This window comes from Corvus moneduloides, chromosome 21 (genome assembly GCF_009650955.1).
Source record: "Corvus moneduloides isolate bCorMon1 chromosome 21, bCorMon1.pri, whole genome shotgun sequence".
Taxonomy (NCBI): Eukaryota; Metazoa; Chordata; class Aves; order Passeriformes; family Corvidae; genus Corvus; species Corvus moneduloides.
Window position 1 is genome coordinate 9,265,219 of NC_045496.1, and position 18,378 is coordinate 9,283,596.

Here is an 18,378-nt window from a genome sequence, read left to right on the forward strand (position 1 = left end):
TTTTAACACCCCCCTGTCCACCAGCACCCCAAGAGATGAGCCAGGAGAACTCCTCAGCTTGGTGTGCAGGGGCTTTCAGTGCCCTGTGATCCCCCCGAGCTGGCTCCGACCCCTCCACGCCCCACACCCCTGGCCCTGGAGCAGGAAAACCCTCTGGGAGCAGGTGAGGGACTGGGCTCAGCCCCAGCACCCCCCGTGCCCCCCCAGAGCCCCGTGCTGGGAACACCCCCAGGGATTGCTCCCAAGCCGCTTCTCCCCCTCACCTCCTTCCCTGGCGTTTTCCATTTCATTTCCCCCTGGCACGGGGTGGGGAGACATCCCAGGATCGCCAAACGTCAGGGTGCCCATCCAGAATTCAGGCTCCCAAACTTTTAATTACACAAAATTTTAACAAACAGCCTCAACCCCCCCCCCCCAAATAAAAGGCAAACAGTCACTCAGGCTGCTTTTCTTTGCAAGAATGGGGATTTTTGTTGTTACTTTCTTCATTTTCAAGCCCACCAAGGAGCAGTTCAGTCCCAGCCTGAGCCATCCCTCACCCCAGCAGATAAAAAAAGCCAAACTCCTTTTAAAGCACTTTTTTTTCCTTTTTTTTATTGATTTCATTGAAAACAGAACAAGAAAATGATCAGAGCCAAAAGGCTGCTCCTTTAAAACTGTCAAAAACATTAACAGAAAAAAAAATAATAATAATAAACATGATGGCATTATGAATGTTCTAGAAGAGATGAACAAAAAAAAAAACAAAAACAAAAACTTGTTACTGCACTAATTACAGTATTTAAAGATATATGCAAAAAAAAAAAAAAAAATTAAGATAATGACCTGCCCAGCCACCACACAAAAGGTGATGGCAAATTTATTCACACTACAATACTAACAATTTAAAAAAAGTTTTGTTTTTTTTTCCTGCATTTTTATACTAAAATCACTTTGTTCTTTTTATACAATTGATAAGTTTATATTCACGTGGTGAGCAAAAATCACACCAGAATCAGCACCGTTTTGTTTTGTGGTTTCTTTTTGTTGTCGTTTTGGTTTTTTTGGTTTTTTTGTGGGTTTTGTTTTGTTGGTTTTTTTTTTTTTTTTTTTTTTTTTTAAGCTTTTTTTTTTTTTCTCCATGTTTTTAATGCTTGTCCCCGATGTTTCAATAATGGTAAAAAATAAATCAGTTTATTGAAACCTCATAGCATGTGGCTTAAAAATCAATCCAAGGTGCCCGGCGTGGAGCAAAGGGATGGGAGCAGACGAGCTGGTGGCATCTGGGATCTTCTCACCGTGACACATCTGTCCACCCCAGCCAGTCCAGGTTCTCTATAATATATATATCATTCATTTTATCTTTAAAAAAGCGGGGGGGAAAACTGGTTTTCTTTAGGAATTAGTGTCTTGTAAAATCCTCTTCAGCCTTCCCTCTCTAAAACCACTCCTGGGACGGGGTGAGGGGAGTTCCTTCACGGAGGAACCCAACACTGAGACACGACCAGGGCCTGGACCAGAGCTGGTTTGAACGGAGAAAATCCAGGAGGGAGAGAGCCAGGGGTCACAGGGATTGGAAGGACTCTGGCATTCTTCTCATCAGATGAGAAAAAAGCCGTGGGGGTTGGAGAGAACTGAGGGTGGTTGTAGGAAACACCCCTGGAAAGGCCCCACCACAACGTCCTGCGAGATGGGGGAGGAATTAATTCATTTATAGATCAAAAAAAAAAAAAAAACCAAACCCAAAAACAACCAACCAACCAAAAAACCAACCAAACCAACAAAAAACCAACCAGCAGAACCTGCCCCGGGGCTGTGCCAAGCAAACCCAGAGCCAGCACCTCCCGCTCCCTCCCAGAAACGAAGTCCCATCAAGCATCCAGAGTTTATTGTGGGTGAACTGGAGTGAGTGGGCGGGAGGGATCCAGGCAATGAGTGACATTCCGAGGACGGGCGGCTCCCCCTGGCTCTGACAACACTCAGCACGTTCAGAGAGGAGGCCAGGACAGCTCGGGTGGCAAAAAAAAAAAATGCAACAGCCACCCCTGCACACACAGCTGTGAAACCCAGCAGCTTTCCAGGAGCAGGGAGGGGAGAACAACATCACGGAGGCGGGATTTGCTTTCACTCCTTCCTCAAGTAACAGTCGGTGGCACAGCCCTAAGCGTCACAAACCCTTGGCTTTCCTTGAGCGGGTTTTTTTTCTTTTTATTTTTTTTTCTTTTCTCTTTTTTTTTTTTTTTTTAATTTTTTGTGTGGTTTTGTGTCTTTTTTTTTTTTTTTCCTCCTCTCTCTCTTCTTTCTCTTTTAAATGGAAATTCAGACAGTATGTGAATCTATGGGGTTGGAAGGAGTCAGTCTCAAAAGGGGCCGGCGGCCGTGGCAGAGCTGGTGTCGGGGAGCCCGTTCTCCTGCGTGTCCTGGGCCGAGGTGCTCGCCTGCCGCTGGGCCAGCGCTGAGCTCGAGTGTTTGCACTTGGGTGAACCACACTGACAGCTGAAGAATTTGCCTTTGATGTCCCAGAACCTGTCCCCGTAGTCGAAGCTGCAAGAGAGAGACACAGGAGGGGTCAGGGAACGGCAGCAGCAAAGGGGAGCGAGGGGACGTCGGTGCTGCTGCGGCTTCGGGGAATCCCGGGATGGTTTGGGGTGGAGGAACCTGAAAGATCATCCTATTCCATGGGCAGGGGCATCTTCCATTGGAGCTCCATCCAACCTGGCCTTGGACACCTCCAGGGATGGGGCAGCCCCAGCTGCTCTGGGCACCCTGTGCCAGGGCCGCCCCACCCTCATTGTAGGGGATCCTTTATCTAATCTAATCTAATCTATCCCTGCCCTCTGGCAGTGGGAAGCCATTCCCTGTGTCCTGTCCCTCCGTGCCTTGTCCCCAGTCCCTCTGCAGCTCTCCTGGAGCCCCTTTAGGCCCTGGAAGGGGCTCTGAGCTCTCCCGGGAGCCTTCTCCTCTCCAGGTGAGCACCCCCAGCTCTCCCAGCCTGGCTCCAGAGCAGAGGGGCCCTTGGAGCAGCTCCGGGGCCTCCTCTGGATTCACTCCAGCAGCTCCAGGTCCTTCCTGTGCTGGGCCCCGGGGCTGGGGCAGCGCTGCAGGTGGGGTCTCACCTGAGCACAGGGGCACAGGGGCACAATCCCCCTCCCCTGCTGCCCACACTGGGGCTCAGCCCAGGGCAGGGGGTTCAGGGCTCTGAGTGGACACAGCCAGGTTGAGCCTGGGGCTTTGCAAACTTCAGGGGGATCCCCGAGACACAACCCCTGGAGCAAAGGGCTGGAGAGACCCAGAGCTCTTGTCCCCCTCGATGGTGGCAGGGGGGTGGCACGTACCCGATCTCCTCTCCAGCCTCTATGTGCCTGGTGCTGAAGAAGGCGATCCTGGGGAAGCGCAGGTCCTGGTGGGACATGAACACCCGCACTGGGATGAGGTTGGGCTCGCACAGGTGGTTGATGAAGCGGCTGATGTTGCCGTAGAAACGGGCATCGATGCAGTAAACCTCTCCATCCTGGGGAGAAACGGGGCAGCGCTCGTTAGAGCACGTTGGCCTTGGGAGTTACTGGATTAAATAAATGACCAGGCTGTTGGTGTCCCCATTAATACTCTGGAGAGCTCCGGGAACAGCCAGGGCAGGGCACTCACTGCGGGTTTGGAAGGATTGAAAACACACACACACACTTTTATAATCAATTTATATTCAACAGTACCCTGAAAAAAGAGTTTTCTGCACAGCGCTCTGCCCCCGCACACCCCAAGAGCTGTTTTTTAACACTCTGGCACACCACTTCTCCCAACCCAAGCACCAGTTTGGCACAACGGGATTGATGTTCAGTGCAGACACCTTGTGGGTACCAGCCCCTGGATGGGGGAACAGGCATCTGTTCTGTCCTCTAATTGAACATGACAGCTTGGAAACACAAAGCCAGAGCCTGGAGAAAATACAGGGTTTTGCAGATAAGAGTGAAAGTGAGAACACAGAAATTCCCTTTCCAGAGAGCCCAGAGAGCAGTAATACTTTGTTTTCCTTGAAAATAAAAGAACTCCCCTCAGGGCTTTTTTATTCCAGCAGAGAATGACTGTGCAAAGCAGAGGCTTTAATTACAGCAGCTAATTTCAGTTGCAAAGAGGCCAAAAGCAAAAGGATCCATTAGTGGTGCTCCAAGTCCCTTTTGGACAAGCACCTCGGATCATTAATGGATGAGCTGTGCCAGGTCACACTCAGGGGTGCAGGAGCCCAGGAAATCATCCCAAAAACTGGGGGAGGCACCACCCCAACGGGCCTGGAGCATACACGGTGTCACCAGCTCTGATTCCATAAATCAATGATTTAAATGATTTCACTCCCCCAGTTTCATCCATGGAAATACCATGGTGGGGCAGGATGGCAGCACCACTCCCACACCCACAGCAGGACCCGGGACACTCCATGATCACCTCACACGGGGCTGTGAGTGACAACTCAAGGAACAGGAACAACAAATGACAACCCAGACAACAGCAAGGACAGCCCAAGCACTCTCACCACAGCACAGATCCATTCAGGCCATTCCTTCCAGACACACCAGGACCTCGAGGCTCCTCTGGGGTTGGGATTCACACCCTTGGCAATGCCCCATCGCTCTGGAGGACACAGGGCCTGCTGGCTCTGCCCTGCCCTTCTCTGCCCAGCCTGATGGGCAGCTTTAACCATCCCTCAGTGATTTGGTGCCTGGTTTTCTACAGATGCTCCACCTTGGCCTCCCTCCCTGCTTCCCTGATGGCTTCCCAGGGGCCAGCACAGAGGTTCTCCCTCAGGGATGCAAGAGGCAGGGCAGGGCCCAGGCGGGCTCTTGCTCATAAATGCACAAACCAGGCTGAAGTCCCTTTCAACTTCTTAATTTCAGTCCAACCCCCTGTTTTCACACCAGACTCATTGTTTATCCTTTTTCAGCTCTCAAACGTGTGTTGCTTTAAAAAACAGACGAGAACAAAAAATAAAGCCCAGCTTCTTTGTCACCAGCTGATGACAGAAACAAGGCACAGAGTGTTTTACAGCCTTCCTTGGAAGGCACCCCACTCCTGCAAGTCCCCAGCTCACCTTTTCTCACTTCTCCTTCCCCAGGGGGAGTCTGAAGTCATGGCCTTGCTTAAAACTTTCAGATGGTGCTTTGCAAAGCCAAATTGCTGCCCTGAGAGCCCTCACAGAGCAGTGCAGGGAAACAAGCAGCAGAACAAGCCCCTGCCAGGATATCTCATGGATCCTTTATGAGTGAACAGGGTTTGCTGGGGGGTTTTTTTTTCAGTCTTCAGCTCATCATCACTTTATGAAGAACTCACAGAGCTGCCAATCACACAGGTGCCAGCTTCGGAGTACCAAGCCCTGGACAATTGACCTCAGGATGCTCCAAGGGCTTTGACAGAGGAGCATCTTGCTCAGAAGTGGCGTGGGCAGCACGAGTTGGTTCTGCTGCCCTTTTAACCAGCCCTAAATCTCACCTCAACCACATTTCCAACAAAGCACAGCAGTTGTGCTCTCTGCAGGATTTTGCTGTACATCAAGATGGAGACAAACTTTCTCTGGGCTCTTTTGGGGAGGCAGGACCTCGGGTTTGTCTCTCTGGACACCTGCAGACACCGTACCTTGTTGTCCAGGTCGAAGAGGTAGGAGTCCTCCTCACGGACATCGGCCTCGGAGTCGGAGATCAGCTCCCCAACGTACCTGTGGGCAAAGGACAGGCAGGAATGAGAGGCTCCTGTGATCACAGGTTTGAACACTTCCTTTTGGGAAGAGAGAGGCACAGGGAGGCAGCCCAGCCACAGATGGGCAAGCACAGCCACAGTGCTGGTCAGCTCCGAGCCCCCAAACAGAGCCCTGTTAATGTCCAGCAGTGAAAATCTGGCTCCAAACTCTTTTCCCTTCAGAGCAACACTTAAATAATATTGAAAATGACTTTAATGATATTAAAACCACTTTAATATTAAAAATCAATTTACATTTTTCCTGAGGAATAAGTTTCCTTTTGCAAATCTCTTTGTTGGCCAAGATCAACACACGAATCCAAGTCTCCTGAAGTTCCTGGTCAGACTCAGGTTGTCCCACAACCACTGCAGTGCTCGTGCTGTTCACACCCCAAAACAAAACGTTTGTGTCTGCCCCTCCTGTATTTCCCAGGGTATTTTGAGCAATTATAGGCTACACAACTTAAAAAGTTTTGGTTTAAAAGTCCTAGGTCCTGGCAGGATCCCTGGAAGGATCTGGGCTTCCTTCTCAGAATAAATCCGAGCTGTGATCCCAGCTACAACCACCCTGTTGTAAAAACAGGTGACAGGCAAGTCCTCCAAGCAGAATGATGCAGATTTTGCTTGGCCTGGGCTTGCTGAGAAGTTCCAAATGCAGCCCCACCTTTCACAGCCAGAGAGGTCTGGGTTTGGTGCAAACCTCCCTTGCTGCAGGAGTCCCCATGGCACTGGTGTTCCCACATCTCCCTGTCTCCATTTTAAATAGCTTGGGACCATCAAGGTTCAACACTTCCTGCCCTGAGCTGCTTCAGTCAAAGTAACAGAGTGGAGGGACTGAGGGAGGATGTGAGAAAGAAGCAGCAGCACAGCAGCTTTGCAAGTGTCCAAGGACAGGGCTTGGAGCAATCTGGGGCAGTGGAAGGTGTCCCTGCCCATGGGACAGTGGAAATGAGATGGGATTTAAGGTCCCTCCCAACCCAAACCAGTCAGTGTTTCTGATTTTGGTATGTGAGTGTTCCCAGCCTGCAGTGAAACACAAATTATTGCACATGAATAAATATTCTTTGCAGCATCAACAGAACTCCCATGACCAGCAGTCCTCTCACAGCATTCCCACAGCCCTCAGGCACATTCCAAGTGTTAAACAACGGCCTCCAATCCCCCTGGGGCTCAAGGCAGCATTTAACTCCCAGGCTGGGGAGGCTGAGAGCCAGGAAACACAAACCTGGAGAGGATCCCTGTGCTCTGTGACCAGGGATTTTCGGCTGTAGCTCCCAACTGGGAGCCTCCTGTTTGCCCTCACTGCTCTACTGCTGGAAATCACCCACTCCTTGGAGGCCTAAAGCACAGAAACGTGGCCAGAGAGGGAGAAGCTGCTGTGGAAAGGCCCAGCGGGCAGCAGCAGCAGCTGAGAACAGCTGAATAATTCTGCCCAGAGAGGCCTCGTGCCCAGGAACAGCCACTGCAGGGTTATAATTCCATGAAATAAAATACCACAATCAAATGAAAAATTGTTAGTTTGATGCTCCTTTAAAGCCTGTTTCTTGTAACTCATTTCCTTTCCAAGGCTGTTCACAGATAGCAACAGGTCCCTGATTTTCCAGGCCCAAAGTTAGGGGAGGACATGCAAGGGGTGCATGTTCCTACCCAAAAAACAGCAGGAGCCCCTTCATTTAAGAGCTCCTGTGGTCAAGGCAGTGTCTTTCTTCCCACCAGGGTGTTCAGCAGGCTGATGGCAAATAACTCCATGCCAGAGCTTCACAGGGCCACTCAGCACTGCTCAAACAGGCTGGCCTTGACTGGGGTTGGAACTGATAATCCTGGAGGTCTTTCCAACCTTAACGACTCTGTGATCAGAGGGCACTCCATGCAAAAACCAAGAGCAACAAGCAGTCCCTAGCACAGGCTCCAGTGTTTTCCACAGGATGTGGGAGCAGGAGGCCTGGGGCTTCTCTGGCTGAAGGTGTGGCTAAAACACCTGGCCTGATGCAGCTGGTACCTTCCTAAAGCACTGCTGAAACAAAGTGAATATTCCAAACCCATAAATGGATGCAAAAGGAACAGAGCAGATCCTCTGCTTTCTGCATCCCACTAATTCCCAGCCTTTCCAACAAAAGTCAGCAGCAGCTGTGCTGTTTGCAGAAGGAGCAGCTCCACCACCTACCAACATGAACAGAACAGATTCAACCCAGCCCACAGCAACAGCTGCACAGGGTGAGCAACAGCAGCTTCTGAACAGCACCAAATTCCAAGGCCAGGGAGAAACCTGCATGTGAGCACAGCCCTGAGGAGCTGCAGAGCTCTGGGGGAGCCCAGTGGGACAGGAGGGTGGCACTGCCACCTCCCCTCGCCAAGCTGCTGCTTCCAGGGCTGTGCTGGAGGGACAGGAGGCAGCTACAGAGTCACAGAATCATCACAGTTGGGAGAAACCCTCAGGATCATCGAGACCCATCATGACCCCAGCACCACCACAATCACCCCAAACCACATCCCCAGCTGCCACATCCAGATTCTTTTTGAACACTCCCAGAGGTGGTGACTCCAACACCTCCCTGGGTGACTCATTCCAGTGCCTGACCACTCTTTCAGCAAAAAGCCATTTTCCTGTCTCTGATCTGAACCTCCCCTGGTGCAGCTGGAGGCTGTTTTCCCTTTCACTGATTCCCTGGGAGCAGAGCCCGACCCCCCCGGCTGCCCCCTCCTGTCAGGGACTTGTGCAGAGCCACAAGGTCCCCCCTGGGCCTCCTTTGCTCCAGGCTGAGCCCCTTTCCCAGCTCTCTCAGCCGCTCCTGATGCCCATGAAGAGTTACAGAATAAAGGTCACACCAATGCAATCATCCTTCCAAAGCAGAGTAACGACCCCTGGACAAAGCAACTGCCCTCCCAGGGCTCTAATCCAGGTGTTTAACACCAAATGCTCTTCCAGAGGAGCTGATCCCAGGATCTGCTGTGTCCTGGCAGCCCCAGGCACTGCCAGCACTGGGGCTGCTTTCCAGAGAGGAGGAAAAGAAGGAGCCGGGTCTATGGGATGCTCATAGAGAATCACAGGAAGGACTCATGGAGCAGAGGACTGAGTTGGTGAGTGAGTAAATGAGTGTGTGGCACAAGGAGGAATGTGCACGGGCACCACGTTAATTAGCTCAGCTGGTTAGTAAGCAGCTCATTTAGATAACGAAGATAGTGCCCAGCACTGAAACAGTGCCAGCAGCTCCCGGCAAGCGTGGGGGCAGAGTCAGGCTGTGGGATCTGCACCCCATCAGCCCCACGTGCTCTGCAATGTCTGTGTTCATCACACCTTCCCTGGGCTGCCTCCTCACTGCCTGCTCCTGCTGTGTGCTGCCATTCCAGCAGGATTTGCTGAAGTCAGTGCCTTTTTTCCTTTGGGAGCAGTTTATTCACGGGCTCTGGCTCATCCCTGGGCACTGCATGGGGACTCTGGGACCTTTGGTGCTTACAGAAAGCCCTGCATGAGGACAGGCCTGAGCCACTCCCCACAAACAGCAGCTTTTGGCTTTATCTCTAAAAAAAAAAATTTAGCAGCTGGCAGCTCCTGACACACAATAAATACTTGGCCAATTTGCTGCAGAATTATCTTTTCCTTTCTTTTTTCTTTAATACTGCAATAATCTCCCTCAATCCCCCACCCCAATTCCATAACACATCAATAACTAGTTCTAAAAACCCCCAGCAGCCATTTCCATGACGGACACGAGTCCAGCCTTATTTAGAAGGTCTTCACTCACTGTTGTATTGCAATGAAGACAACACTTTCCAAACTATTTAATAAAGCACACATACCACTTTAAAGCCTAAAACTGTGAGGTCTGATGACAGGTTTTTCACTTGACATAAATCTGAACATTTCTGTGCCTAAGTACTTTATTGAGTCAGGGCCAAAACATGTGCTTAACCCCAAGTGCTTCACTGTTTTGCTGCATCAGACTAAAGCCAGAGCTGTGACACTGGAAAACCTCTGGAGAAGTCAGGATTGAAGCAGAGAAAGTTGTTCCAAACTGCCCTGGCCCGCAGTGTCCCATATCCACGGCACATGAATGAGTTGAGCACATTTGCAGCACAACCCAAATGTGCTTTTCCCCCATCACTTGGGTTCCAGAGGGGGAAGAGCTGAGCCCAGATCCCAGCAAGACAGAGGGGGGTGGAGAAAGCTCCACGCTGTGAGGAAAAGGACAGACAGAGCAGGAAGTGGAGTCAGGAAACCTCTGGTTGAGGGCAGCAGCTGGGCTCGATGCCAGCTCGATTTGCATGAAAACCTCTCCTTAAAGAAGAGCAAAGTTCGTGTGCCCTGGGGAAGTGCTGGATTTGGGAAGTGCTGGATTTGGGAAGTGCTGGATCTGCTGGGCTGATGGAAGCTGCACAACTTACTCGCACACAAAGGTTCCCAGAGGAATGTCCTGCATCGTCCGCACTCCCCAGCCCATCTTTTGTGTCCGGTAAAGCTGCAACCGAGTCCTGGGAAAGAGGAGAAGAGGAAATGAAGCCACATTGATGGCAGCACTCCACCCAAAGAACGGATTTTCGTGGAGAGGTGAGCAAAAAGCCAGCGCCTTCCACCACCACGCACTCCCAGAGGATTTGAATGTTCACCCTCCGTTCTCACACTGCAGGGATGCTCCACTCCCACAGCTCCCAGCTGCAGGCAGATGCTGGCATGGAAACAGCCCAGAGACAAGGGACAGGTGCCAGGCAGCCCCTTCTGCCTGCCCAGCTGCACCCCTGGGGAAGAGGGGACAGGGCTAGATGCTCTGTGTGATGATGATTTACAGAGGATATCAGAATCTCACAGCATTTCCTTCCCCTCCATGCAGCCCTGGGAGAAGCAGGGAAGGTGGAAGGGGATTTAGGGCAGTGGAGCTGTGCAGGGAGTGGTGCTGAGGGCGAAGGCAGGGAGCTCCCAGGGACTAAAGAACACCTTGAGCTAAGTGCTCTGACCCCTCTGCCCCTCTGCCAAGACCAGGGCATTCAGCAATTCCACCATATTCAGCTGCCTGGCTGAAAGACAAGGAAGAAACGCTGCAACTTGAGACTTCTTGGTGTAACAGCCGCTCTGTGGAATTTTACTGATGGGGTTTATAGGCAGAGAAACAATCCTGTAAGTCATTCTGCCTCATGCTCAGCCAGAACCTGAGTTAAGTGCAGGATGAACAGTCTCCAGGGCTAGGAAAAGCTTGCTCTGTCCCTGAGGGAACCCAAACCCACTCTCAGCAATGCTGTTATCGGAATTAAGTGAAATCTGATGCTCACCTTAACTTCACCCTGTTGCTTTTCCCAGTACTTCTCTTCCCCCTCCCCACTCCCTGCTGCACTGTCAGCTCAAACCATGGGATGTGAATTTCATCCTGTTTGCCCACAGCTTCACTAAGGCAAACCATGACCTCAGGAGAATGATTGCTCTCAGAGACACTGGGTCTAACACTGGGTTTGGGGCTTGGGGAAGCTCCCCCAGGTTTTGCCTCGTCCAGCAGAGCAGAGCCCAGCTCAGGTCTGGGCTCTGCACTGGAGCCGACACCGGCGGCAGTGGGGCCACGGCTCCGAGCTGAGCCTGCCAGCTGAGCTGGGCCAGGCTGCCAGCTGGATACGTGTGCTCTGCCAGGCAGAGTTAATTTGAGTGAATCTGACAAAGGAAGCACTGAAAATGGAGCAGCAGCACCCCTGTGTCAGCTGCAGCCCCACAGCAGGAGCCTTTCCCGCTGCTTCCCTGGGGACCGCAGGCTCTGCCCAGCACCTGACCCTCCTTCCCAGCAGAGCTGCTCCCCCCGGCTCATGGGGGGGCTTCCAACCCTTCCCATCTTTCAGAAAAAATGCTTCAGCAAGGCAAAAAATGCAAAAGCAACAGCTCTGGCTGTACAGCTCCTGAAGAAACACCCACAGAGGCACTGGAACTTGGGAGCTTGGCAGGGAAAACCAGAGAGAGGTAAAGTTCTGTGGAAACACATCGAGTTTCTTCCTTGCTTATTTTTAACATTGCAAAATGTCATTGAAACTACAAAGCTTGCAAAAAGAGTGTTGTCAGCACTATAAAAAAATTCCAAAAAGTCTTTCTTTTTTTCCAGTGGGATCCCTTTGAGCTTAGTGCAGTGTCAAACTCCTCCACAGCAGAGGTCCAAACCAAAACATGGACATTTTTAGCCAGGCACCAAAATCCCACTGGTCTTACCTGGAGCAGCGAAGCCATCAGGTGTTCAGGTATCCAGTTCAGGGGGAATCATGCCACTAACTTGGGAATTTTAAGCAGCCCAGTCTGGGCATGCTGGCCTGTATTTCTGATCTAGACTGCTGGCTCACGAGACCTTCGGAATTAAGACTCTGCAGCTCTGTTGCTGTCATATCCTTCTCAGCTCTCCCTCTGAGACACCACACTTGGGCTGTGCATGCAAACCCACAAGCCATTTGTATGTTTTATGCTCAGCTGATGAAAGAACACTGCAGTTCCCACCTGATGGTGCTATGGGCAGGGTGCAAATACTAATTGAGATGTTAATTGAGCTCATCAACCCACTGCTGCTTCATTCCCACCAGCAGCAGACAGGAACCCACTTTCATCCACCAGCCCCAGCTTCTGTGCTGGGTTTTGTGGGTTTATGGGTGAGCTGAGAGCAGAAAGCTCATGGGTTTGGGGTTGGTCCTGCCCAGATCAGCTGTGTTTGGCCCCTCCTGCTCACCTGAGGCCGTTCTGCACCACCCGGTTCCTGCAGGTTCTCCAGCACGAGCACGCGTGGTTGCACTCAAAGATCAGGGGGGGCTCAGCCATGTTGAACTCAGGCAGGAGTCGGCCATCCTGAAGGAGAGAGCCACCCCAGACTGGGTTATTTGTCTGCTACTGGGATCCCCAAAACCACAGGGAGAAATTCCCCCCAGGGTAAAATCAGGCCAGAGAACCCCAAGGCGGAGTCGTGCCCTGACCTCCCCAAACCCAGCGTCAGAGCTCAGGTTCTGCAGTGATTTTGCTCTACCCTGACAGCAGCACTGTCACCCACAGCTGACAAACAGCCAGAGAATTTAGATTTTTGCTGCCTGGCATCACCCTACACAGCACTAAAAAATACCTCCCGGTGCTGTGCAGAAAACTGGTGTGCATCATCATCATTATTGTCATTTGCTGTGCTGGAGGGGAGAAGTGGATGCTTAGTCTGCCTCTGGAATAAGGCCTGAACTTCCAGAGCCCAAGGCCAGTACACCCAAGTTCTGTGAACCACATTACCTTCCCAAATAACAGTCCCAAAAAATGCAGTTCAATTATTTACCAACATACAGGATTAAGGAAGTGATGGATGCAATTTATCCTATTTAACAAATTTGGCTTTTAAGGCTTGAGAGGTGTAATTACCTATTAATGTGTAAATAAAATGGCTACAAAGCCAAGAAAGATGCCAACATTCCTCGTGGGAGAAACGTGCAGAGATTCACAGAACTTCTGATCTTTGCAGCACCTGCCCAAAGAAGAATCTCCAAACCTCCCTGGAGGGTTGAAGCATTTACCCGAAACAAACCTGACTTCTGGCAGTGTGGCAGTGAAAACATCTTTACTTTGCCTTCAACCACAAGAATCACAATAAATAAAAGCAGTTAAAAAAACAAATTCTCTCTCTCCTCCCTTCCCTTTGTTTACATCTTACAGCACTTTCCACGTTGCTCTGAAATGGAAGCTGACTTCACGCATGGGTTATTAAATGCTCCCTATCACATGGGTGTAATTAATGGCTCAGTTGGCACGAGAGGAACACAAATAAGTAACACAAGAAAAGCTGCCCTAAGCACGCAGTTTGGATTATCACACACGTCTCAGAGCTGAGACTACAACTTCAGGCATTTTAAGTCAAGAAGAAAGGAGCTGGAATTACAGAAGCAGAGAATGGTTTGGGTTGGAAGGGACTTTAAAGCTCAGCTCATTCCAACCCCTTCCATGGGCAGGGACATCTCCCACTAGACCAGGGTTGCTCCAAGCCCTGTCCGACCTGGTTTTGAGTTGGTTTTGAGTGAAAGGAACTGAATTAGGCAAAGTTGAGCTCTCAAGCCCTGGTGTGAGCCAGGAGGGGGCTGTGTGTCCTCACCTTGTCGTACCAGCAGCGCATGCTGAGCTGGCCACACATGCAGTTACTGGAGGAGCAGTCATCTATGCAGACACAATACTGCAAGAGAAGCAAAGGGTCAATTCCACACCACTCACACTACTGAAACCACATCTCCTCCTCTTGGTGCAGCTCCTCGGCCAGAAGGATCAGCAGCTCCACCATTCAGTGGCAGTTTAACTCCATTCTTTATTTCTGTGTGCACTGAGCACCAAAGGACTCTGCCCTGCAAGGAGGGATCTCATTCTGAGCCAGCCTCACTGCTCACGGGAGGATGCCCCTGTTATTAACCCTCCCCCATGCCCTGTGAGCTGCTCTCCACACTTGGGGACAAGGAAAGCTCCAAGGAGGGACCAGAGCTGGGAGATGATGCAACTGTGCTCAGTCCTCCCCTGCTGCTTCCCACTTCCCACTCCAGCTGGCTGCTTCCCCGGCATCCCCCAGCCAGCACAGCCCCACCAGCTGCTGCACAACAGGGACTGGCCATAGGAAGGTCACTTCAGCCACCTCAGAGCTGTGCCCAGCAGGGCTCACCCTCACCCTAACCCTAAACTTTCCCCACCCAGCCCTTCCAGGACTGCAGCATCACAGCCAAGACCTCGGCCTGGGTGCTGCAGTCCATAGGAAAGGTCTCCCAACAAATCCCTGACTCTCCAGCCTCAGAACAGAGGATAAGGATAAATGGGAGCCACAGCAGCCAGCACCAGATGGCCGGTGCTACAGCTGAACACAGAGCTCAGCTTAAGCCTCAAAACTGAAGAAAATCAAAATCCCATCTCCTACATAAGAGCTGGAGGTGAGGAACTCAACCTTAGCTGGAATTTGACAGCAATATTAGGACTCAGCATTCCCAACTGGAATGCCAAATCTGTTCTGAGGAGCACTGCACAGCCCAGAACAGGAGCAAACCAGGATCCCTCACCTGTAAATGAGTGATGTTCCTGTCAATGTCCATCGGGGAGGTGACACAGTTCTGTGACACGTATTTGTAGTTGCTGGGACAGGGCTCACTGTCCACGGAATTGACACAGGGAATGGGGATCCGCTCGTAGCCCCGGGCAATGTCTCTGTCAGTGGAGAAAGAACTGTCACAGAAGGAAAGTCCCCCCAAAGAAGGGGCCATTCAAACACCATCCTTGAGCACTGAGCACTCAAAGCCATTCAGACTAGAACAGAGCTCATGTTTTCCCACCCTGCCTCATAGATGGTTCTTTGTGCTTGTGAATATTTCCATTTGGAGGACGATTTTGCAAACCATGGACTGAATCAGCATGGGCTTAGTTCTGGCTAAGCTCACACTGACCTTCACACCAATTCTTTCTTAAACCAGGCCCCCAGCCTTCCCTGTGCAAGGGCTCAATTTCATGACCCACAAGCAAAGCCAGCCCTATTCTCACCTGCTCACCACCTTCTCTATCTGGGCAGGCTTCTCAGAAGATGATTCTTTGAGAGTCTTGTTCATCTGTAGGGCCACCCAGACCTGAGAGTTAAGGCTGGAGCACTGCAGCGGGGTCTCACCCTCCTTGTTCTTTAAAGTGACATCCGAGCCACGGGAAAGAAAGAGACTGCAAAACAGCAAGGAAGGATAAGGATTCCCCAGGAGAAACCAGGCAAGGGGAAACCAAGCTGCATCACATCCTCCAGACAGCCCTTAAGGGACGAGGAAGAATCTGTAGTAGTGAATAATCACCTGAATTTTCTTTATTAAGCATGGTTCAGTGAATCCTTCTGACAGAAGCCACAGACTGGAGCTCTGGGCACCCATGAGAGCTCTGGGCAAACCTTGCCTTGCTTCAGGTACCTTGCTGGTACCAGCCTAACTTCAGACAGGCTTGAAACTCTCTCTGGCAGGGAAAGATATGGGGTGGGAAGAGTAGGCTGGAAATGGAAGAGTCCCACAGGAAACTGGTGTTGGACTTGGCCCTTGTTTACACTCACCAGCTTTTGGTGAGAGCATGATGGTTTTATTCAGAGCAGGGATGAAGCAAAGGAAAAGCCCTGTTACCATGCTAGTTGTGGGGAAAAAAAAGCTTTAATCAAGGAAGCCTGACACCTTCCTGCTGGGAAGCCCAGGCTGAGCACAGCCCCTCAGAATCCAGAACGCGCCACGTCTGCTGAGCAGCTCTGGCAGCAGCTGGTACCTCGCGCCCACCACCCCGGGAGCAAAACAAGCCCTCCATCCCAATCCTGGGCTGTGTGTGAAGGCCAAAGGCATTCCAGAGGCTCTCCTGAGCCTGGCAGGCAGCAGCCAGAGAGGCAGGGAGAGGGGTGAGCAGTGCACTTACACCACACACTCGTAGCGGTTCTCTCGGGCCGCGATGTGCAGGGGCGAGTCGCCGTGGATGTTCACGGCGTGCAGGTCACACTTTGCTGCCAGCAGGATCTCAGCGATGTCAACACAGCCAGAAAAAGCAGCCCAGTGCAAACAAATGTTCTCCTCCTGGAAGGAAAGAGAACAGAGCAGAGATTGTTTAAAACCCCCTGGCTTCGGGACCTCACCTTCCTCAGCTCCGCACCTGCAGCGTTCAATGTGTGGCTGCCATCCCCACGCTGCTCCCTCTGGCTGGGAGTGCCAGGGTGGACAGGGAAACCTTGGAGCAGCAAAGGAGGGAGTTCCCACTCCATCCACCTCTGCATACCAAGCACAGGGAGGCTGCACACAAGGCAATCCATCACCTTCCCTACACACACACAGACAGCTCGTCTGTCTCTAAGCCGCAAACCAATCTGGATCAATCCAGGAAAGAGGTGACAGACATGAACAAACATGCTGGAAAAGGCTGGAAGCTGAGTTTCCCCAGCCCCAACAGCCAGGAAAGCTACTGTGCCTCCCAGGGCTGCAAAATTAAGGAGAAAAAGAGCACAGCACGAAATTAAGGAGAAAAAGAGCGCATAGGGTATGTGAAGGTGCCAGAAAGAGAATCAGGAGCCACGGGGTAAGCAATCAATCTGACTCCAGGCATCTCTTAAATACTGTGTGTACTCATCTCTCACCAGCAGCACTGGAAATAGCTGAACACTCATCTTTCTGATGGGGATATTTTAAGTGATGATGCTGTTTTCTGTTACACTGCAATTTGCAGCACACGTCGATCCCTTCCCCACAACAGGCTCTGAAGACGTCGATGACAACAGTGAAATGATAGTAATGATCACACAGCTATTCTGCTTTTTTCTTCTTTTTAAAGCAAAAACAAAGCTGCTGCTGGAGTGTTTGCGGGGTTACCACATAACTTAAGGTCCTGCCTTAAATGGGGAGCTACTGCCACCCACCAAGGAGGGGGAGACACTTTTCTACCCAGCTCCTGCCTCCCTTTATGGTATCATCTAGAAAAATCCCATACCAGTGTACAGAAAACATCCATCCTGTGGGTTGCATCCACATGCTGCAGCCCAGACAGGCCACAGACACCTGGCCTGGGGCTCTGCCTTGCATTGCTCCTGCCTAAAAGGCAGCATCACAATCAAAAGCATTTCTCCCAGAGTGGGATGTTTCCCAGCACGAGTGACATTTGTCCTTAAATGTCCTTAAACCACATCCATCAGGACACCCCAGCTGCAGGTCCAGGATGGATGTGTGACATGCACAGCTGTTAAGAGCACAGTTTTCTTTCAAGTAAATTGTTGACTGAGTTGATTTGATGTTCATCATTAACGTGTGATCTTGAAGCTGTGACAGATCAAACGAGTCCGTTTCGTTCCGAGTCAGCAATCAGATGGAACAGCCCAAGAAGCCCCCTCTCACCTTGTTTTTAGGAACAGCATTGGATCCAGACCTGCCTGGGAACTGGGAACTACCTAAGTGTGCTGGTTTTAGCTGTGGTTTCTTCCCAGTGGCTGGTGTGGGGCTGTGCTGAACACAGGGGTGGTGACACAGAGATGGTTTTGCAGTTGCTGAGCAGGGCTGACACAGAGCCCTCCTCCACACTGGGGAGGAGACTGGGGGACATGGAAAGCTGGGAGGACACAGCAGGACAGGTGACCCTGACCAAAGGGATATTCCAGACCATCTGACATCAGCTCGGGATATAAAGTGGGGGAAGAAGGAAGGGGGATATTGGGAGTGATGGTTTTTGTCTTCCCAGGTCACCGCTCTGTGGGATGGGGCCCTGCTCTCCTGGTAGTGCTGAACACCTGTCCAACCATGGGAAGAGGGGAATGAATTCCCTGTTTTGCTTTGCCTGTGTGTGTGGCTTTGGCTTTCCTTGTTAAACTGTCTGTATGTCAACCCAGAAGTCTTTTTCTACCTTTTACCCTTCTGATTCTCTCCCCACTGGGACTGTGAGGGGCTCAGTGACTGGCTGGGGTAAAACCACACAATCACAGAGACACAGAAGGGTTTGCTTTGGTTTGGGTTGGAAGAGACCTCAAAGCTCATCCAGTCCCACCCCCTGCCATGGGCAGGGACACCTTCCACTATCCCAGGCTGCTCCAAGCCCTGTCCACAACCTGGCCTTGGACACTTCCAGGAATGGGGTGACACCACACTTCAATATCTGTAGAGACTCCAAAGAAAAAATGAGAAACATAGTATAAGGAAAAAGAGGGGATGTGCTGCTACAATGACACTCCTGAAGAAGCTGGGAGAAAA

The 18,378-nt window shown here is 51.2% G+C and overlaps 1 protein-coding gene across 12 annotated transcripts in view; it reads right to left on the reverse strand.

Moving 5' to 3' along the window:
- Positions 1 to 766: 766 nt before the first annotated feature.
- EHMT1 (euchromatic histone lysine methyltransferase 1) overlaps positions 767 to 18,378 on the reverse strand; it is a 116,417-nt gene continuing 98,805 nt past the window's right edge. For 10 of the 12 annotated variants that reach the window (XM_032130661.1, XM_032130666.1, XM_032130668.1 and 7 more), the window contains 9 exons: positions 16,073 to 16,227; positions 15,185 to 15,352; positions 14,710 to 14,854; positions 13,770 to 13,847; positions 12,381 to 12,496; positions 10,084 to 10,170; positions 5,602 to 5,680; positions 3,315 to 3,490; positions 2,302 to 2,523 (listed from right to left, as the gene is read on the reverse strand). In XM_032130661.1, coding sequence (XP_031986552.1) covers positions 2,340 to 2,523; positions 3,315 to 3,490; positions 5,602 to 5,680; positions 10,084 to 10,170; positions 12,381 to 12,496; positions 13,770 to 13,847; positions 14,710 to 14,854; positions 15,185 to 15,352; positions 16,073 to 16,227 — 1,188 coding nt within the window. In that variant the 3' untranslated portion in view covers positions 2,302 to 2,339. Of the gene's footprint in view, positions 2,524 to 3,314; positions 3,491 to 5,601; positions 5,681 to 10,083; positions 10,171 to 12,380; positions 12,497 to 13,769; positions 13,848 to 14,709; positions 14,855 to 15,184; positions 15,353 to 16,072; positions 16,228 to 18,378 lie in introns of all 12 variants that reach the window. The other 2 variants (XM_032130658.1, XM_032130670.1) reach the window with 2 other exon arrangements.